The sequence below is a fragment of the Marmota flaviventris genome, chromosome 2 (assembly GCF_047511675.1).
Source record: "Marmota flaviventris isolate mMarFla1 chromosome 2, mMarFla1.hap1, whole genome shotgun sequence".
Classification (NCBI taxonomy): domain Eukaryota; kingdom Metazoa; phylum Chordata; class Mammalia; order Rodentia; family Sciuridae; genus Marmota; species Marmota flaviventris.
Window position 1 is genome coordinate 198,444,157 of NC_092499.1, and position 16,180 is coordinate 198,460,336.

A 16,180-nucleotide genomic window follows, 5' to 3' on the forward strand; every position below is an offset into this window, starting at 1 on the left:
TGACTTCCGCTTCCCCCCAGCTTCCTGGGGCAGAGGAGGAGGGTCCACTAATCAGGCGGCCAGGACCTTCGGGACCAGCTCACCCATTCACCCGTCGCCCACCTGTGCTGGCGTGGGCTGCTGTCATGGGAAGGCAGCAGGCTCCTGTCCTGTGGAGGCTCCTGTCTACGAATGAGACCTGATTCCAGTTACCATGAGGTGAGAAGGAAGGCAGCGGAGGCTGTGGCCCCGCACACCTGGGCCCTCCACATGCCCAGGGCCTCCTGGGACTAGCCAAGATGCAGACTGTGATCCTGGAGGTCACAGGGCTGGTGCTGCAGGCCAGCACCCTAGGCTGACCCAGGACCGCACATCACTAAGGTCACTAAGAAGCATCACGATTCTGGGTTCCTAGGAATAAATCTTCACCCAGAAACCACAAACTCTAAAGTATGTCGGGGTGAAGAAGGTAACACAGTGTCCCTTATCTGAACTGCTTGGAACCAGAGTATTCTGGGTTTTTCCAGATCTCAGAATATTTGCATATGCATACTATAATGAGACACCGTGGAGATGCCTTAGTCAGTTTTCCATCCTATAACGAAATGCCTGAGGCTGTTCATGTATAAAGAGAAAAGGTTTATTTTGGCTCAGGGTTCTGGAGGTTCAAGACTGAACTGAACCTTATGGCTTTGGGCCTCTGGCAAGGGTTCCACACCATGATGGGAGTGCTCACCTCAGGTGCCAGGATGTGGAGAGGAGGAGGAGGAGGGGGAGACCCTGGAGGACATGCTGACCTGAGGACCCCCTGCTGTGCCCCACCTCCTAAGACCCCCAGTGCTTCCCCACAGACGGGCCTGAGGACCAAGCCTTTCCCACGTGCACCTTTGGGGGACATTCAAGATCCTGATGGAGCAGGAGGGGACCCAAGACACCTAGGTTTCATGAACACCTTATACACAGCCTGAAAGTAATTTTATGTAACGTATTTAATAATTTCATGCATGAAGCAGTGTCATAGTGGAGAGTTTCTCACTTGGACGGGTCCTCGTTTGCCCTCAAAAAGCTTCGGTTTTTGGAGCTTTTCAGACCAGGGTGCTCTACCGGCATAAAGGAGAAAAACACAAGATCCAGTTCATACAAGACACTACGGCTGGATTCTGTGCGGCACACACTCAGGTGTCACTTGCCTGAGGACATACACGGTCCATGCGTCCGTTCACATGTTCGGCAAGTGTTCACTGTGCACCTACTGTGGGCCAAAGCTATATATATATAGTTCAGTCTCATGACCTGCTGACTTAACCTCTGTCCAGAGAAAGCAGCAGGCCTCAGCGGTCAGCTTCAAGTTCAACTCCAGACCTGGCTCTGCAGCACTGGAGCTGTGTGACCCTGGGCCCGTCTCTCCCCCTCTATGAGCCTCAGTTTCCTCATCTGAAACATGGGAAATGGCTCATTCCTGCAGAGGAGGCAGGCACCTGTCGAATGACACCTGCTTCACAGGCGAGGAGCCACACTAGCCTCCCGCTCTCGGGGCCTGCTGAAGCCACGGCCATCTGTGCACCTGCTCTGCACCTGCTCTGCACCTGCGCAGCCTTCCCGAGCTCACTGGACCCCAGGGCCAATGCCTAACCCACCCCCAGAGAGCGGAGGGGCCTCCAGGCAGTGCAGCCTGGAGGCAGATCCTGCCAGCAAGGTGACATCTACCAAGGGAGTCATCTCCTGTCCCTGAGAGCGTGGTCGAGTCACTGTGACACCAGGGACAGCAATTTGAAGAGCGTGGGACCAGGTCCAGCAGCACGTGCCCCAATTCCGACTCTGCCTCTTGTGCGCCTGAAGACGTCCTTTGTCCCTTGTGGTGGTTGAGGACAGAGGGATGAGGTGGCATCTCCCATGTGTGACGATTTCAGGGGACCCGCCGAGAGAAGCCCTTTCCTGAAGTCTCCAGCTCATCTTCACGCGGGCAGCGGGCACGAGGCCCGCCCGGTCGTTTCTGGAAGTGATTGAAGTCATGCTCTTGAAGTGACCTTCTTTCTAGGGGCTGCTGAAGACTTATTCGTCAGTGGGCAGTTGGGATGTCCCAATCCTGGAGTCTGGGGTGACCAGGTGAGAAGGAGTGGCCGGGGGGACTCCCAGAGGGCAGCGCCCGCCCTCAGCCGCGGGGTCTGCCGTCCCCAGGCTCCAGCCCAGCTCCCCGAGTGGCCCTGGTGTGAGGCCCTGCAAGGCCAGCCTGGGAGCACTGTGGGGGTCCAGAGCTCCCCAGGCAGGACCCGGACAGAGCCCTGGGCGGCTGGACCTGGTGGACGAGAGGCACCGAGCTCCACCAGCCTCAGGCTGGAGCCGGCCAGACTGAAGCTGAACATGGGGCCGGGGGAGGCCCAGGGAGGGGGAGGCCCAGGGAGAGGCGGGAGCAGGGTTCCACCTGCCCTGAAACACTTAATGAGCTTAGGGCATCTTTTGAAAGAGAAAATTCCTCCCATTCAGCAGCTGGCTCTTAGCACCTCTGCCCGCCCCCCTTCCAGAGGGGACAATTCAGTCCGATTTTCCCTTGAACAGTGATGACTGACAGGGCCTGTTCCCAGGTGGCTCCTGAAGCCGGGCGCCTGCTCCAGGCGGATTAGCTGCTTCCCCCCGTAACCACCGGCCAGGAAGTTCTCCTTATCTGTCCCTACAGACGTGAGAAGGCAGGGACCTTAGCACTCTACCAGGACTCACAGCCAATAGGATCCAGAACTGTATGTCATGACCTCCCTGTGCCTCCCCGTCCACCCATCTGTCTCCGCATCCGCCCATCCATCCATCCTCAGTTTGCCTAGTCTCTGCTCTACTGCGACCTGGGCACTAAGTCCTAGCTGGACGGGAAGAGGAACTGAAATCCACGTGCAGGACGGGAATGTCCTCTGTGTCGGGAAGGACCCGGTGCCCAGGTCAAGGACTCTCAGCCCTGGTGCTCAGCCGACTTGGCCGGAAGGTTCACCCTGACCAATCAGATCAGGGGCTGGGATCCAGGTGTGACTATTAAACACAGAAAGACAGACACTCTCCAGGTGACTCCAAGACGCAGCCAAGTTTGAAAAGCACGACTGGAAACTGGTTCTCAAAGTGGGATCCCGGGGCCAGCCGCACGGTTACCTGGGACCTGATGGCAGTGCGCGTTCGGGGACCGCCCAGATCTTGGCAGTCAGAGTCTGGGGGAGGACCAGGGGCTTTTGTGACGCACAGAGTTGGAGGGCCACCGAGTTAGGGCCTTGCTGCTCAGGGCATGGCTGATGGACAACATCGTGGGAATCACCTGGGAGTCTCAGGCTGGGTCAGAACCCCCAGTTCCGCAGGGTACCCTACTGCACTCCCGAGGGGCAGACACAGCATACTCTAGAGTCTCCCAGCGTCGAGCACCCTGCACGGTCTTTGCCAGGTACTGTCCTGAAGTCCTTCCTAGCCTGGGTCACTCCCTGCCGTGTCCTGCTTCACTTCTTCAAAGGAACCCCCCCGACCTTCCTTATTTGACCTTCCTTATTTGCTTCAAGATTCAGTACTTGCCCCTGGGACTAGAACACAGCTCGGTTCCTCGTCCCAGCCGCCATCCCAGGGCCTGGCCCACACAGGCATTTAGGAACTACCTTCTGAATTCATTATCCAGAAGAGGAGACTGAGGTTCAGAGAAGGGCAAGGAGTTGCCCAGGTTCCCACAGTGAGCGAGCGGTGGCCAGGAGGCACACGTGGCTTGGGTGACTCCAGACCCAAGTTATGTGCAGTGGCCATAGGGAGATGCAAAGAGCACGAACAGGAGCAGAGTGACCGTCCTTGGGGAGCAAGTCCCTGAAAGAGTCAGGGGTGGCCTGGTTCTCCTCTGGTCCAGTGCTTTGAGCAGGGCAGCCCGTCCACCTGGTGAAGCCCACGCCTGGAGGGACAGGGTGAAGGAGGACGAGGGAGGACCAGGAGCTCCCTGTGGAGGCCCCGGAGTTACAGTGGGCAGGAGGAGAGGGGACCCCACGGTGCTGCGGGGCGACCCCGGATCTTCTCTGGAGAAACTGCGCCCCGTTCAGAAGGCAAAGCAATCAGAAGTCACGGAAAGAACCTGGTGGCCACTGCAGGGGTCAGCTGAGTGACCAGGGCAGGGCAGTCCTGTGCAGTTAAAGAAACAAAGGGGGCGGCGTCCCTTTGGAATGAGGGAGACACAGGCTGGAGGGCAACCCCGGCAACCTGTGACCTCTGCAGCCCGCGGAGCCTCAGGAAGTGCCCGCGTACGAAGGTGACCGCATAGCAAACCGCCTTCCCCGGCAAAGCCACAGGACGAGGTGACTGGCCATTCCAGGGGAGGGAGAAGCCAAGATGGCCTGGTGTGGAAGGGGACATCGGGGCTACTTTTTCAAGGACTGTGCATATGTCACCCGGGGCCTTGGAGACTGATTCATCTTAAAAGAAAAAAAAAAAAGGCAAAGAAAGGCCTCCCGGCGGGGGACAGCAGGTGCAGAGGCCCGAGGCAGACAGCTTTCCACTTACACCAAGGAAAGAGGGCCCAGCCAGTGGAGGGGGGGAGGGGGGAGGCGGGCAGACAAGGGGAAGGACTTCCATCCTCTTCTGTCCTCTTCTCCGTCTTTCAACTCAGGTCACCTTTGAGGTCAGGGGATAACTGTCCTCTTGAACAGATGGGGCAGTCCTGTGCCTACTCACCCAGGACACAGGACTGATCACAGGGGTTGCCTGATTCAGAGGAGGTCACTGAGCAGGCTCCAGCACTCACCTGTCCCCCAGGGGGCAGGCGCTTCACACTCAGGCTACAAGTGGGTGGACATCATGTCCCAGGGGACAGTGAGAATCGAGGTCCAGATGGGGCCCCCAACTTGCCTGAGATTGCTGGGCTGGGGACCGCAGGGCTGGGAGTCAGAGGCCCCTCCCCCAGCAGTCCAGGGCCTTTCCTGTCCCCAGAGGCTATGAACAGAGGACAGTGTCACAGTGCTCTAAGTTGACTTGTGTCTCCACTCAGGAGGACAAGGACACCGCCTTTGAACAGGGCTAGGTCATTCCTCTCCAGCTCTCAAAGAGACAGAGCTGTTTACATGCTCCAAAGCCCCAGGAGAAGGAGGGTGTGTCCTCTGCCACCCACTTCTGGCCTGAGAGCCCAAACCCTCTCGGTGGGACTTCCAGGAAGGTTGTTCTGGCTTCATGACCCATATGCAAAGGGAAATGTCATGTCCTGGTGACAGCAATGATTACTCATGGAAGGCTTTTTGCTTAAAAGCAAATTCCTTGTGACCTTATACTCCAGTAGACACATTTGTGCCCATGAACCGTCATCAAACACAGTGAAAGAGAAAGAGCCGGGGGTCTCAGAATACCAGCAGCAAATCCCAGAGCTGCCCAATAAAGGGTTAAGCCCAGCACTTGGACTTGTTAGCTTAGTGCCTTCTGCCAACCTGAGCTCCACCAGGAAGGCCTCAGAGCCCAGCAGAGCCAACAATCGCTGGTATTGTTCTCCTGAAAACTAGTCTGGCTGCATCATTTGCCAATAAGTTTTTAGACAGCTTGATCTCTCCTCTGCTTCCTTGACTCCAACCCGACCTGAAAGCAAAGGGCCAACGAGTCCTTGTCCTATGTCAAACCCCTGTGAACAAAGCGCAGGCCGGGACCCGGAGATGGCAGAAGAGACGGGAGGACACAGCTCAGAGCCAAGGCCCCAAGGGCCACGCCCAGGGCTGGGCCTGGAACAGCCCGGAAGCTGGCTCTGGTGTGTGGCAGTGCAGGGAACCCCAGGACCGAGACTGCGAGAGGACGCTCGGGCACCAGCGTGCACACCTGTCCCCCGAAGGATGGCACACAATGGCAGTGACGTGTGCCAAAGTATTGATCTGGGGACACCGTGTAAATGACAGCAGGGGATGGGCCCTAGGGACGGTGGCTCGGGGACGTGCGGGTGGGTCCCTCACCAGCGAGCCCACCACCTGTCCGCCAAGCTGGCGCGAGAGGCCTACCTTCTGTGTCACTCAGGGCCCCCAGGGCGTCGCTGTCGCGGCTGAAGCTCAGGAGTTGCTGGCGGTGGCTGCTGACAGTGAGGCTGGGTGGGATCACTAGTTCTAGCATTTCCTGTACCTGCGAGGGGACAAAGGAACGTGACTTATTCATTAATCATGCATGCTCACTCACGATCCGAGTTCCTTCCCTGAGAGCATGAATATCAAGGCTGATTAACGCCCCCCCAGCCTTCTTAGGAACCCCACGTTATAAAAATGCACTGACTTTCATCCAAGGGAAACGAGGAATTGAAATGAGGTACCTAGTCCCCGGGAGAGCTCACCCGCCTGATTAAACGTCCCCTCCCTCCTACTGGGCTTTGCCATTAGAAGAATGACATCCAGGCCTCTCCTGCGGGGCCGTGTCATCGGGATGGAGGGCAGCGAGCTCTGGGGCTTCCTGGGGCAGGCAGACAGGGCGCTGGGGTTGGACAGAGGCTCGGGGTGGGCTTGGACGCCCGGTGGCTAGGACGGGTGTCATTCACACAGGTGCAGAGAGGCGGAGGCGGGGTCTGGGTGGGAATGCATAACAAGTGCTTCCAGGCCTCTAGTGCCACAGCCCAGCTGCATGGCCCCTCCCAGGCAGGAGCTCACTGATTCCTGAGCTGCTCAGGATTGGAGGATGAGGGCAGGCCACAGGGCCAAGTCACCTTGGGTCTCTCTCTTTTTGGTACCAGGGATGGAACCCAGGATGCTTAACCACTGAGCCGCATCCCCAGCCCTTTTTATATTTTATTTAGAGACAGAGTCATGCTGAGTTGCTTAGGGCCCTGCTAAGTTGCTGAGTCTGGCCTTGACCTTGCAATCCTCCTGCCTCAGCCTCCCGAGCTGATGGGATTACAGGTGTGCGCCAGGGCACCTGATGGACTTTCTCCCTTTTTGCTGAAAATGTCTCCAACTCCTGCACCTGTCTGTGTCCATAGACTTTCCCACATTCCTGCCCACGTTGGGTGGAGAAATGAAGTTTCTAGTGAATGCACCAACATCACACTCAAGGGCTCGGCCACACCTGATATGGTTAAAGCTCAGGCAAGCAGCCTTCAGAGAGGGCGCGGCTTGCTGGGAGCACCGCATTAGCACAAGGTCACCCCTGCGTTAACACAGCACAACATGCGCTAGCCACGTGCCGATCAATGGCCCACGGTTCTAGACTCAGGTTTCGTCATAAAGAGGTCATGGATTTGGAGCGTTTCAATATCGTGAGCAAGTTACCAGAACAATCTAAAGCATGAGTTTTCTCATCTGGAAAATGATCGAAGTAGTTCCCTGACAAGGTCAAGATGAAGAGGTTAAGAATAAGTGATTAAGGCATGTGAAGAGAGGACCCAGAGGCACCACCTGGATGCCATCCACTGCCACAGGAACAAGCTGGGACAGACAGAGTGGTCACAGAGTGGAATACAACACAGCGGTGAAAAGGACTGACCCAGCTCTTCACAGATGCCAACCGAAGCCAGAGCCCAGCAGAGGCAGAAGGGCAATGGGTGGGATCCTGTTTCCACAAAGGCCAAAGCCACAAACTCACATTCTGTGCCACTGAGGGACACGGCTGCACACGAGGAAGGGGTAAGTGATGCAGGAGCGTAGGACACCAGTTTCAGGAGAAGGTCTGGGGGATGTGATTTGGGAAGTGGTGCCCTGGGGGCCCCCCCGAGTTCATGCAGTGTGAGTTCTGGGGTTGCCGTGAACTGGGGCCCATGGGCCCAGTCCAGCATATGCCACCTGTTTCTGCACACTCATGAGCTGAGTGTGACCTTCACGTTTTTTAATGGTTGAAAAAAATCAAAAGAAGGATCCCATTTCGTGACGCGTGAAAATGTGGTAAGATTCTGATTTCAGCGTCTGTGGGTGAAGCGTGATCAGAACACACCCTCCTCTTGGGTTTGCTGTCTTGTCTGTACCTTCACGTCGCAGCTCCTGGGCTCGGTCGTTTTGACAGAGCCCACACGGGCCTCACAAAGCCGAAGACATTTTCTATCTGGCAAGAAAGACGTGCCACGTCCTGGTTCAGCGTATCATCAGGGTCTGGGTAGAACACTACTGCATGGCTTACTGTGCATCTTCGCAGGCCTGTGACACTTAATTACCTACCATTATTAATTACTATCGTTATTATACTGGGGATGGAACCCAGGGCCCATGCATGCGAGGCAAATGCTCTTCCAGTAAGACACAGCCCCAGCCCCTAAGGAGAGAGCTTTTTTTTTTTTTTTAAGGCAACACTTATCCCAGGAAACACGCACGGGTTAGTCCAATGCGGGAGTTCCACATGGATCAGCTTCTAGTGCTCATAACTTTACATGAGCTAATAATGTTGGCTCCTAGCGATCCCAGGTACACGGGCAGGCTGGGTACCATTTCCCCCAATGCCACAGGACAGGGCGGGATGAGGCCGGTGTCCTGTTTCTTTTAGACCCAAAGCATGTGGTCTGGTGCAGGGCAAAGGGCAGACAGGGAATCTGCTGCCGTAGGTGCCAGAAATTTGTGTTTTATCCAAACCCACTCCCTTCCTTCTTTTGAGTGTGTGCAAATACTTTAAAGTTAAAAAAGAATCTGAGGGCTGGGGATGTGGCTCAAGCGGTAGCGCGCTCGCCTGGCATGCGTGCGGCCCGGGTTCGATCCTCAGCACCACATACAAACAAAGATGTTGTGTCCGCCGAAAACTAAAAAATAAATATTAAAATTCTCTCTCTCTCTCTCTCCCTCCTTTCTCTCTTTAAAAAAAAAAAAAGAATCGATGTAAAATTCAGCACTGGTCTCCAGACAGCTGGACGCTATGGCTCTGGGCAGCAAAGGCAGTGAACTGTCAGTCAAAGTCCAGATCCAGTTAATAACAGAACGAGGGGCTGGGGCTGGGGCTCAGTGGCAGACACTTGCCCACCATGTTCGAGGTCCTGGGTTTGATCCTCGGCACCACATGAAAATAAATGAATAAAACAAAGGTCCATCATCATCTAAAACCAAAAACCCCAAATGAATTGTTTCTACCCCCTGAGGTTTAAAAAAATATTTGAAGTAGTTGCCAATATTTTAAAAAATAAGGCAGTTTCACATAAAAATCTGTATTTTAAACTTGAAAATGGAAGACAATTGCCAGAATCCAGCCTGGCAGCCGTGGGCCGGAGGTGACCAGCAGTGGCCCCACGGCTCCCTACTGGTGACACCGGACCCTCTCCTTCCAGTCGTAGGACCTCCTCCTGTCCCATCTGTGATGGAGACCCCTGGCATATGCATTTTCACAGAAGCCTTCCAAGGGGAGAGACAGCAGCGGGACACTCCCAGCCTCTGTCATGGGGCTTCTTTACTGAGTGCTCCTGTCACCCCGGGAGCCCTGGGCCCAGCCGGCCTCGGTTGGTTTTGCAGCAGGGCGGGAAGGTGTGGGAGGTGAGCTCTGGGAGGGAGTAAACGCTGACAAGCCGGTGGGCACCCCAGTCCCTCGCCCAGGATCCTGAGGCCAAGCCAGGGGGAAGCATCTCCATCCCCCACGGCAGCAGGCGCAGAAGCTGGCTCATCCCGTCATCTACAGCTTGTGCCGGAGGGCAGAGGAAGAAAGGGACAGAGGGAAAGAGGGACAGTCGGCAGGAAGTCCTTAAGTCCAACAGGATTGTTAAAAATTCCTGCTGATCTTCATTTTCATCCCCCCCCCTCGGCAGCGGCTCTGATGTGTTAGATATGTAAATGTGATGCTTTATGTGTGGCCTGTGTTTTAATTTACATGTTCATTAGGTTTTTTGTTTTCAGTGTGCACCGTCAGTTTTAAATGTGTGTCTGTGACGTGTGCATATATTTAATGCGTACGCACGTCTAGTCTATGTGTTTAAGCGTGTGCGTGGATACCTGCCGGATGGAGAGCTGGCTTCTAGCTAAGGTTTTTTACCAACTACCTGCTCCATTAAATTCACGCATTGCCCGCATGGGTAGCCAGGTGGCCTGCCTCCCCCAGCACCCTGAATAATGCTGCAAAATAAATATCCTCGTTTATCTGCATGACAAGTTTTGGGGTGCTGCTGCTCATATCATTCACCCTTGTCTGGTTTTCTTGTTCATTTGTGGGGGCGCCTTGTGTTCGCTCATTGTTGGCTTCAGATGTCATCGATTTCTTTTCTTAGTCTTTCATCTGACTGTTTTCTTTTAAGTCTGATGTCTTTCGTGATACAAAACCAAAAAAATCATTCAATGTCTTCCCAATAGTTACTTGATTTCTTTTTTTTCTTCCTTTCTTTCTAGGTATATAAAAAAAAATCTTTCTTTATTCCTGAGATTTGAAAATTGGTCCACGTTAAGCTATTCCCTTAGAACTTCACCCTTCCTATGTAAATCTTGATTCATCTGAAGTTTTGCCTTTTAGGTGGTTTAAAGTAGTATCGTTCTCTAATATCTGGGAAAATTCAGATAAGCACTTTCCTGACTCACCTCCCGGCTGACAGAACACCTTGGATTTCTAGTGCAATGGCACAATCATGATCAGAAACAAAAGCTGTGGGGACAGTTTTAAGCCCTGGAAGATGACAGACCAGGACCTGGAGGCCCAAATCCCAGAGGGGGAAGTGGGTTGGGTGCAGTCGGTCCCCACTCCTTCCCTCCAGACCGTCGCCATTGTCTGAGCAAAGAGTGACAGCGTGGCTTTCCCCTGGCCTCAGGACAAGGCAACTCGTCACCAGGAGGGGAATCCTGGGGTATGAGGACCACAGAGGTGGGGACCATCTTGCTCCCAGCTGGTGCCACAGGGGCAGAGGCTGGGTCTAAGCTGGGTGGGGGGAGGCAGAGGAGCCAGGCAGAAAGGGGGTGCTCAGCCAGGACCAGCAGAGCTTCTGGCAAGTCCCCAAGACCAGGGGACCAAACCGGAGTTCACGGCCCCCAGGATGAGGAGGCTTAGGCAAGACCTCCAGCTCTCAACTGAGACCCCCGAGGGGTTATCTCCTTGGATTAAAGGTGAACAAACAGATCTTGGTTTGTGTCATCTTAAGCTCATATTGGAGCAAAGCGATTTGCCTCTACCGTCACCATTTGCCAAAAGAAAAGTCACTTTTCTTTTGGGAAAGATGTCATCTTCTAGTCCCTGAATTTCTTTCATCTTCCACAGTTTTTCATTCATGATAAAAATGCCAGGAGACAGGACCAAGCACCCAAAACTAGACAGAAAAAAACAAACAGATCCACACGAGGTTCAGACGGGAGTTGTCAAACCTGGGCTGCCCACTGTCTGTGACATCGGGACCAAGAAAGAGGATGTGAGCCCGAGAGTGCTACCAGAGAATCAGATGGAAATTATAGAACTAGAAAATAAAACAACTGAAATTCAGAACTCCAAAGAGCAGCGGGACATTGGGCTGGCCTTATGAGACAGGCCTGGTGAATGAGCAGGCGGGCTCAGGAAGGAGGTGGGGAAGGAGGCCTTAAACCACAGAAGAAACCCGGGACATGGCGAAGGGTCGAAGTCTCCGAGATGGGAGCCACAACGGGGGGCAGAGGCGGGATAAGTAAAAACGCATATCTAGAGAAACAGACAGAGGCTTTCTAAGATGGATGAAGGACAAGAAGTTGGGAAATCCGAAGCAGGATAAATGCAGAGAAAAGAACCCCTCGGCACAGCACGGTCGAGGACACGTGCAAGGACATATTCAGCTTCAAAGCTGGAGGGCTGTTGGGAGCACTGGCGTATGCTTGTAATCCCAGTGGCTCAGGAGGCCGAGGCCGGAGGACTGCAAGTTTGAGGCCAACTTAGCAAGGCTGTAAACAACTTAGTGGGACCCCGTCCCACTAAGGGCTGGGGATGTGGCTCAGTGGTAAAGCACCCTGGGTTCCATCGCAATCCCACCCCCCCCAACCGAAAGCAGAACAAAAAAATAATACGCCTGATAAGTGACTTTTTAGAACACATGGTGGAAACCAGAACATAGTAGGGTTTCACCTGCCAATTTGGACTCCAGGCCAGCAAAAAAAATCCTTCAAAAATGAAGACAAAATAAAAATGAGACAAACCATGATTGAGATTATTCTCCAACAGCAGACCTGCACTACAAAAGAATGTTCTAGAAGCATGAAAATTCAAAGAGCAACATGCATATGAAGAGGTCAAACCTAGTTGATATATTTTAGGATCTTGCATTTTTCTAGAAATGGTAAAGGTTCTAATTTATAGGAAACTTTCAGAAACATCAGGGATGCATATGATAATGTGTAGAGTAACCACTTAAAGTAATAAATGCAAACTTTTAATGTATACTTACGAGACTCTTTTTAATATAAATATATACAAAGATTAGAATCCCCAAATTGGGGGAAATCCATATGATACAAACATTAAACCAAAGGGAGCTGGCATTTAGTCCAAATGGACTTTAAAATAAAACCCATTATTAGAAATCGAGAGATTCAGAGCTGGGCACAGTGGCACACACCCATGATCCCAGGGGCTGCGGAAGGTGAGGGAGGAGGATCACGAGGTCTAAGCCAGCCCCAGCCATTAGCGAGGCCCTAAGCAATTCAGTGAGACCCTGTCTCAAAAGAAAATATAGAAAGGTCTGGGGATGTGACTCCGGGGTTAAGCGCCACTGGGTTCAATCTCTCGTAACCAAAGAGAAAAAAGAAATTTAGGGAATTAGAGAAACATGTGATGGTGATAAAAGAATCAACCCACCAAGATATAATAATTAGAATGTCCATCCTTTGCAAAATACAAATGCAAGATCTGAAATTCAAACACAGCAATCGGAACTCCTCATCCTTTGGAGGTGAACAGATAACACTAACAAAGCGAGTCAGTAAAAGTCAACAGGATTCCCACTTGAGAAGGTACCGAGTGCTCTTCCCTGCTGTCAGCCGCAGCTCCAAGCACCCACAAAGTAGAGGGATGTGAGTTGCTCAGGGCAACCCGGTCGGCAGAGTTAGAAAAATCCTTCCAGAAATTCTCAGCTCAGCCCCTGTTTTGCGAGCGCCTATTATGTGCTAGGCAATCATCCTGGTCGCTTTACGTTATCTCCTTGAATTCTCTCCCACCCCGGAGACGGAATGACGTGGCCACAGGACACACACTGAGGTCTCAGCACATTCCTGTCGGGTGCACTTACTCTGGCCCGCCCCGGGGGATCTAAGAAGCAGCTTTTTGAATTTCCGCACGCAGTGAGAGTTGTGTGTTAGGAGTCATGTTGTTTTATTATTGAATTACAGGGGCAGTGCAGGAGGGAGACTGATCTCTCGGGTGTTCTGAGGCCTCCGAGGGTCTTAACCTGGCCCTGATTATGGGGCTCCCCTTACAGAACAGGGAGGTAAACAGCTCACACTTGGGGAGCGTTTCCTCGGGGGCCAAGAGCTCTTTGCCAGCATTGGCTCCTTCCATCCTGTGAAGCAGGCAGGATGAAGAGACTGCGGTTCAGGGTGACTTGGCTCCTTCGTGGTGGAGCCAGGAGCCACAGCCAGGCAGCCAGACTCCAGGGCCTGGGCGCTTAACCATGGCTTCAGATAGACCTGGGTCAGACTCTGAATCCAGGGCCCGACGGATCTAAAATGACGGAACTGCCGGGTCAGAGCACTGAACCCGTCATCGTCCCCGAGGTTCACATCCTAGCTGCTGTCTCTTATGGCTGTAGCTCCCGGGGAGTTGACGGAACTTCTCTGAGCCTCAGCCATAAGGACAGAGAAAATCACAGCACCCTCCCGGCCCGGTCACCCTGAACATTGAGTCAGAAAGCACGTGGCCCGTGTGGTTATAGCGATCATACAGACGAGGCTGGGGACGCGCAGTCCATTCCGCATTCCGGGTGGACTCTGGGAACTGACCTGGGCATCACAGTAGGAACCTGTGGTCTCCTGCAGTCTGGGGGAAAGCCTCCCGCCCCCCCCACCCCCGCCCTTCTTCACAATGATTTGAAACAGGAGAGCAGCAGGGAGGGAGGGGAGAGACCCCCGGCTCTCCCAGAGTGGGCGAGAGGCCTTCGCTTCCCTTTATCAACGCGGGAGAGGCGGCCGGGGCGCGGGATTCATTTACCAAAGAAAAAGAAAAGGAAATTTCTGGCATTATTGCAAAACCCTGATATCTCAACGGCCTCAGGACAGCGCCAAGGGGGCGGGAAGGAAGGGGGGGAAGGAAGAGGCTTCCGAGCCCCCGCCCCCTGGCCTTCTGGGCCTGCTGCTGCGCTGGCCGCTGGCACCATTTGTTACCCTTGTCACCACCCTGGTCCCCGGGGACTGGGAAGCTTTGGGGGAGCGCGGGGGGGCCCCTGCTGAGGAGCAGAGAGATGACAGCTGGAGGGTGGGGGGTGGGGCGGCTTCAAAGGCTGGGAAGGATCTGAGCAGATGGAGGGTCCCAGGCGGTGGCCCTCACCTTTCTGCACCCCCTGAGTGCACAGGCTACCTTGGTGAAGACAGGCCTCCTGCCGGCGAGAGGCAGAGGACAGATGGCCAGTCGGCCAAGAGGACTTCAGAGCGCGCCAGGGCCCAGCACCGAGGAGGGTCTGGAAATCGGAGCCGCCGACCGTGATCGCGGGCTGCTGGGTAGACGGCAGCTGTGGCCTGGACCCAAAAGTTTCTGCCATCGCCACCCCCCCGCTTTGATTTCAGTTCAAAATACATCTGCTTCCTGCAACCCGACTGGGCCCTGGTCTCTCCCACATCAGGGGGACAATTGCTTCTGAAAGCTGAAGGTCATCCTCACTTCTTCAAGCGTCCACCCATCCGGTGCCTCACCAGGTCTTGTAAAGTTGCCAAAGTCTCCTGTAGGGCCACGGACAGCAGTTTTAATAAATCTCTCCGGTGTGATAAGTGAATGTACTATCTCAATAAACGTCCTCATGAACCGATATTCGGGGGGTGCTGGTTACCTGTGCAAACCTGTGCCTGCCGTTGATTTCAGTCACTGTACGATTTACACCGTCCGCCCTCCAAGCACTGAGCCAGAGGCCCCCAGTCCCCTCTTCTTCCAGGATCGACACTACGAGGTCAGAGTACGTGACTTGGGACTCCAAGGTCCCAGGCCATCCCCAAAGGGACAGACACACACGGGCCGCGGTGCCTCCCTCGCCACAGCCATTTCCCGGTTAAGCTCTGCGAGTGCCCCAGGCAGCCCTGGGCCAAGGAAACAGGAGGAGAAAGCAGACGCACCCACAGTCGAGACAGGGAGAGCCTGCCGGGGACAGCCTGCCGGGGACATGCAGGCACCGGTGACACAGCCACCAACCAGTTCCCTGCTCTCATTGCCGTCCACATCCTGGAGTGGCATTGGCCATCCCGACTGGGCTGGAGGTCATTAGTGGCTGCCCCCCGTGGGGAGTGGAGGGTCCCGTCAGCCTGTGCCTTATTCCTTTATTACCCTTAAAATATAACTTTTGACTGGCCAAATAATATCTCAAAACACTTGTAAATAATTTTTAAAATTTCAGAGAAGATCCAAGCCACCCTTGGCCGCTGCCTCCCCTCCATGTAGTCACGATGAATACAACGAGCAGATCTACAGGGCTTTCCATACACACCCAGGAGCCCACAGGAGCCAACAAACAGATGCTGCTGTTCTACAGGTGTTTGGTGAACGTGTTTTTATTCATGTTACTGACCTGTAGATTCTGTTCTCGTACTCTTTCCACTCTCATAATACAATTCCTGGGCGTTCATGCCCCGTCATGCCACAGAGATCTAGCTTATTCTTTTCCTTGCTGTATAGTATTCCCAGGCATGTCTACCCCAGAGTTCACGCGGCCAGTTCTTGTTTCCCAGTTTTGTGGTTTTGTTACCAATTCCACAGTGACTGGGACAGGCCTTCTTGGGTTCGTATGTGTGTAGTTCTCTAGGAGTGGCTCCCCAAAGTCAAACTGCTGGGTTTTCCCATTTTCCATTTGCATATTGCCCCTGAGAGTGTCTCATCCAGGTAAGTCCCAGGGGCCACGTCTTGTTTCTCCTCCTGACAAAGTTTCTACTGCTTGATCTGAAGGCTGTGATCCAAAGCTCTCGCAGGAAGACAGTGGTTGTGTGTGTGTGTGTGTGTGTGTGTGTATGTGTGTAGGGGTGCTGGGGACACAACCCAAGGCCTCACACAACCCAAGCCCAGTGTCTGCCACACAGCTCCGTGCGATTAACGTAGCCCCATCTTTCAGTCAAGCAGGTCAGGAGCCTTGCGTGGGGGGAGAGCCGGCTGGTCTGGCTCTGGGTCCTGGACTCCGCGCCCACCCCCAGGCCTGAGGGGTTCTCACTGCCGCGAA

At 54.0% G+C, this 16,180-nt stretch overlaps 1 protein-coding gene across 1 annotated transcript in view; it reads right to left on the reverse strand.

Moving 5' to 3' along the window:
• Positions 1-16,180, reverse strand: part of Eya2 (EYA transcriptional coactivator and phosphatase 2) — a 189,464-nt gene that overhangs the window by 120,889 nt on the left and 52,395 nt on the right. Inside the window, exon 2 of the mRNA XM_071609037.1 lies at positions 5,952-6,069. Within this exon, the coding sequence (XP_071465138.1) occupies positions 5,952-6,060 (109 nt within the window). The 5' untranslated portion in view covers positions 6,061-6,069. The remainder of the gene's footprint in view (positions 1-5,951; positions 6,070-16,180) is intronic.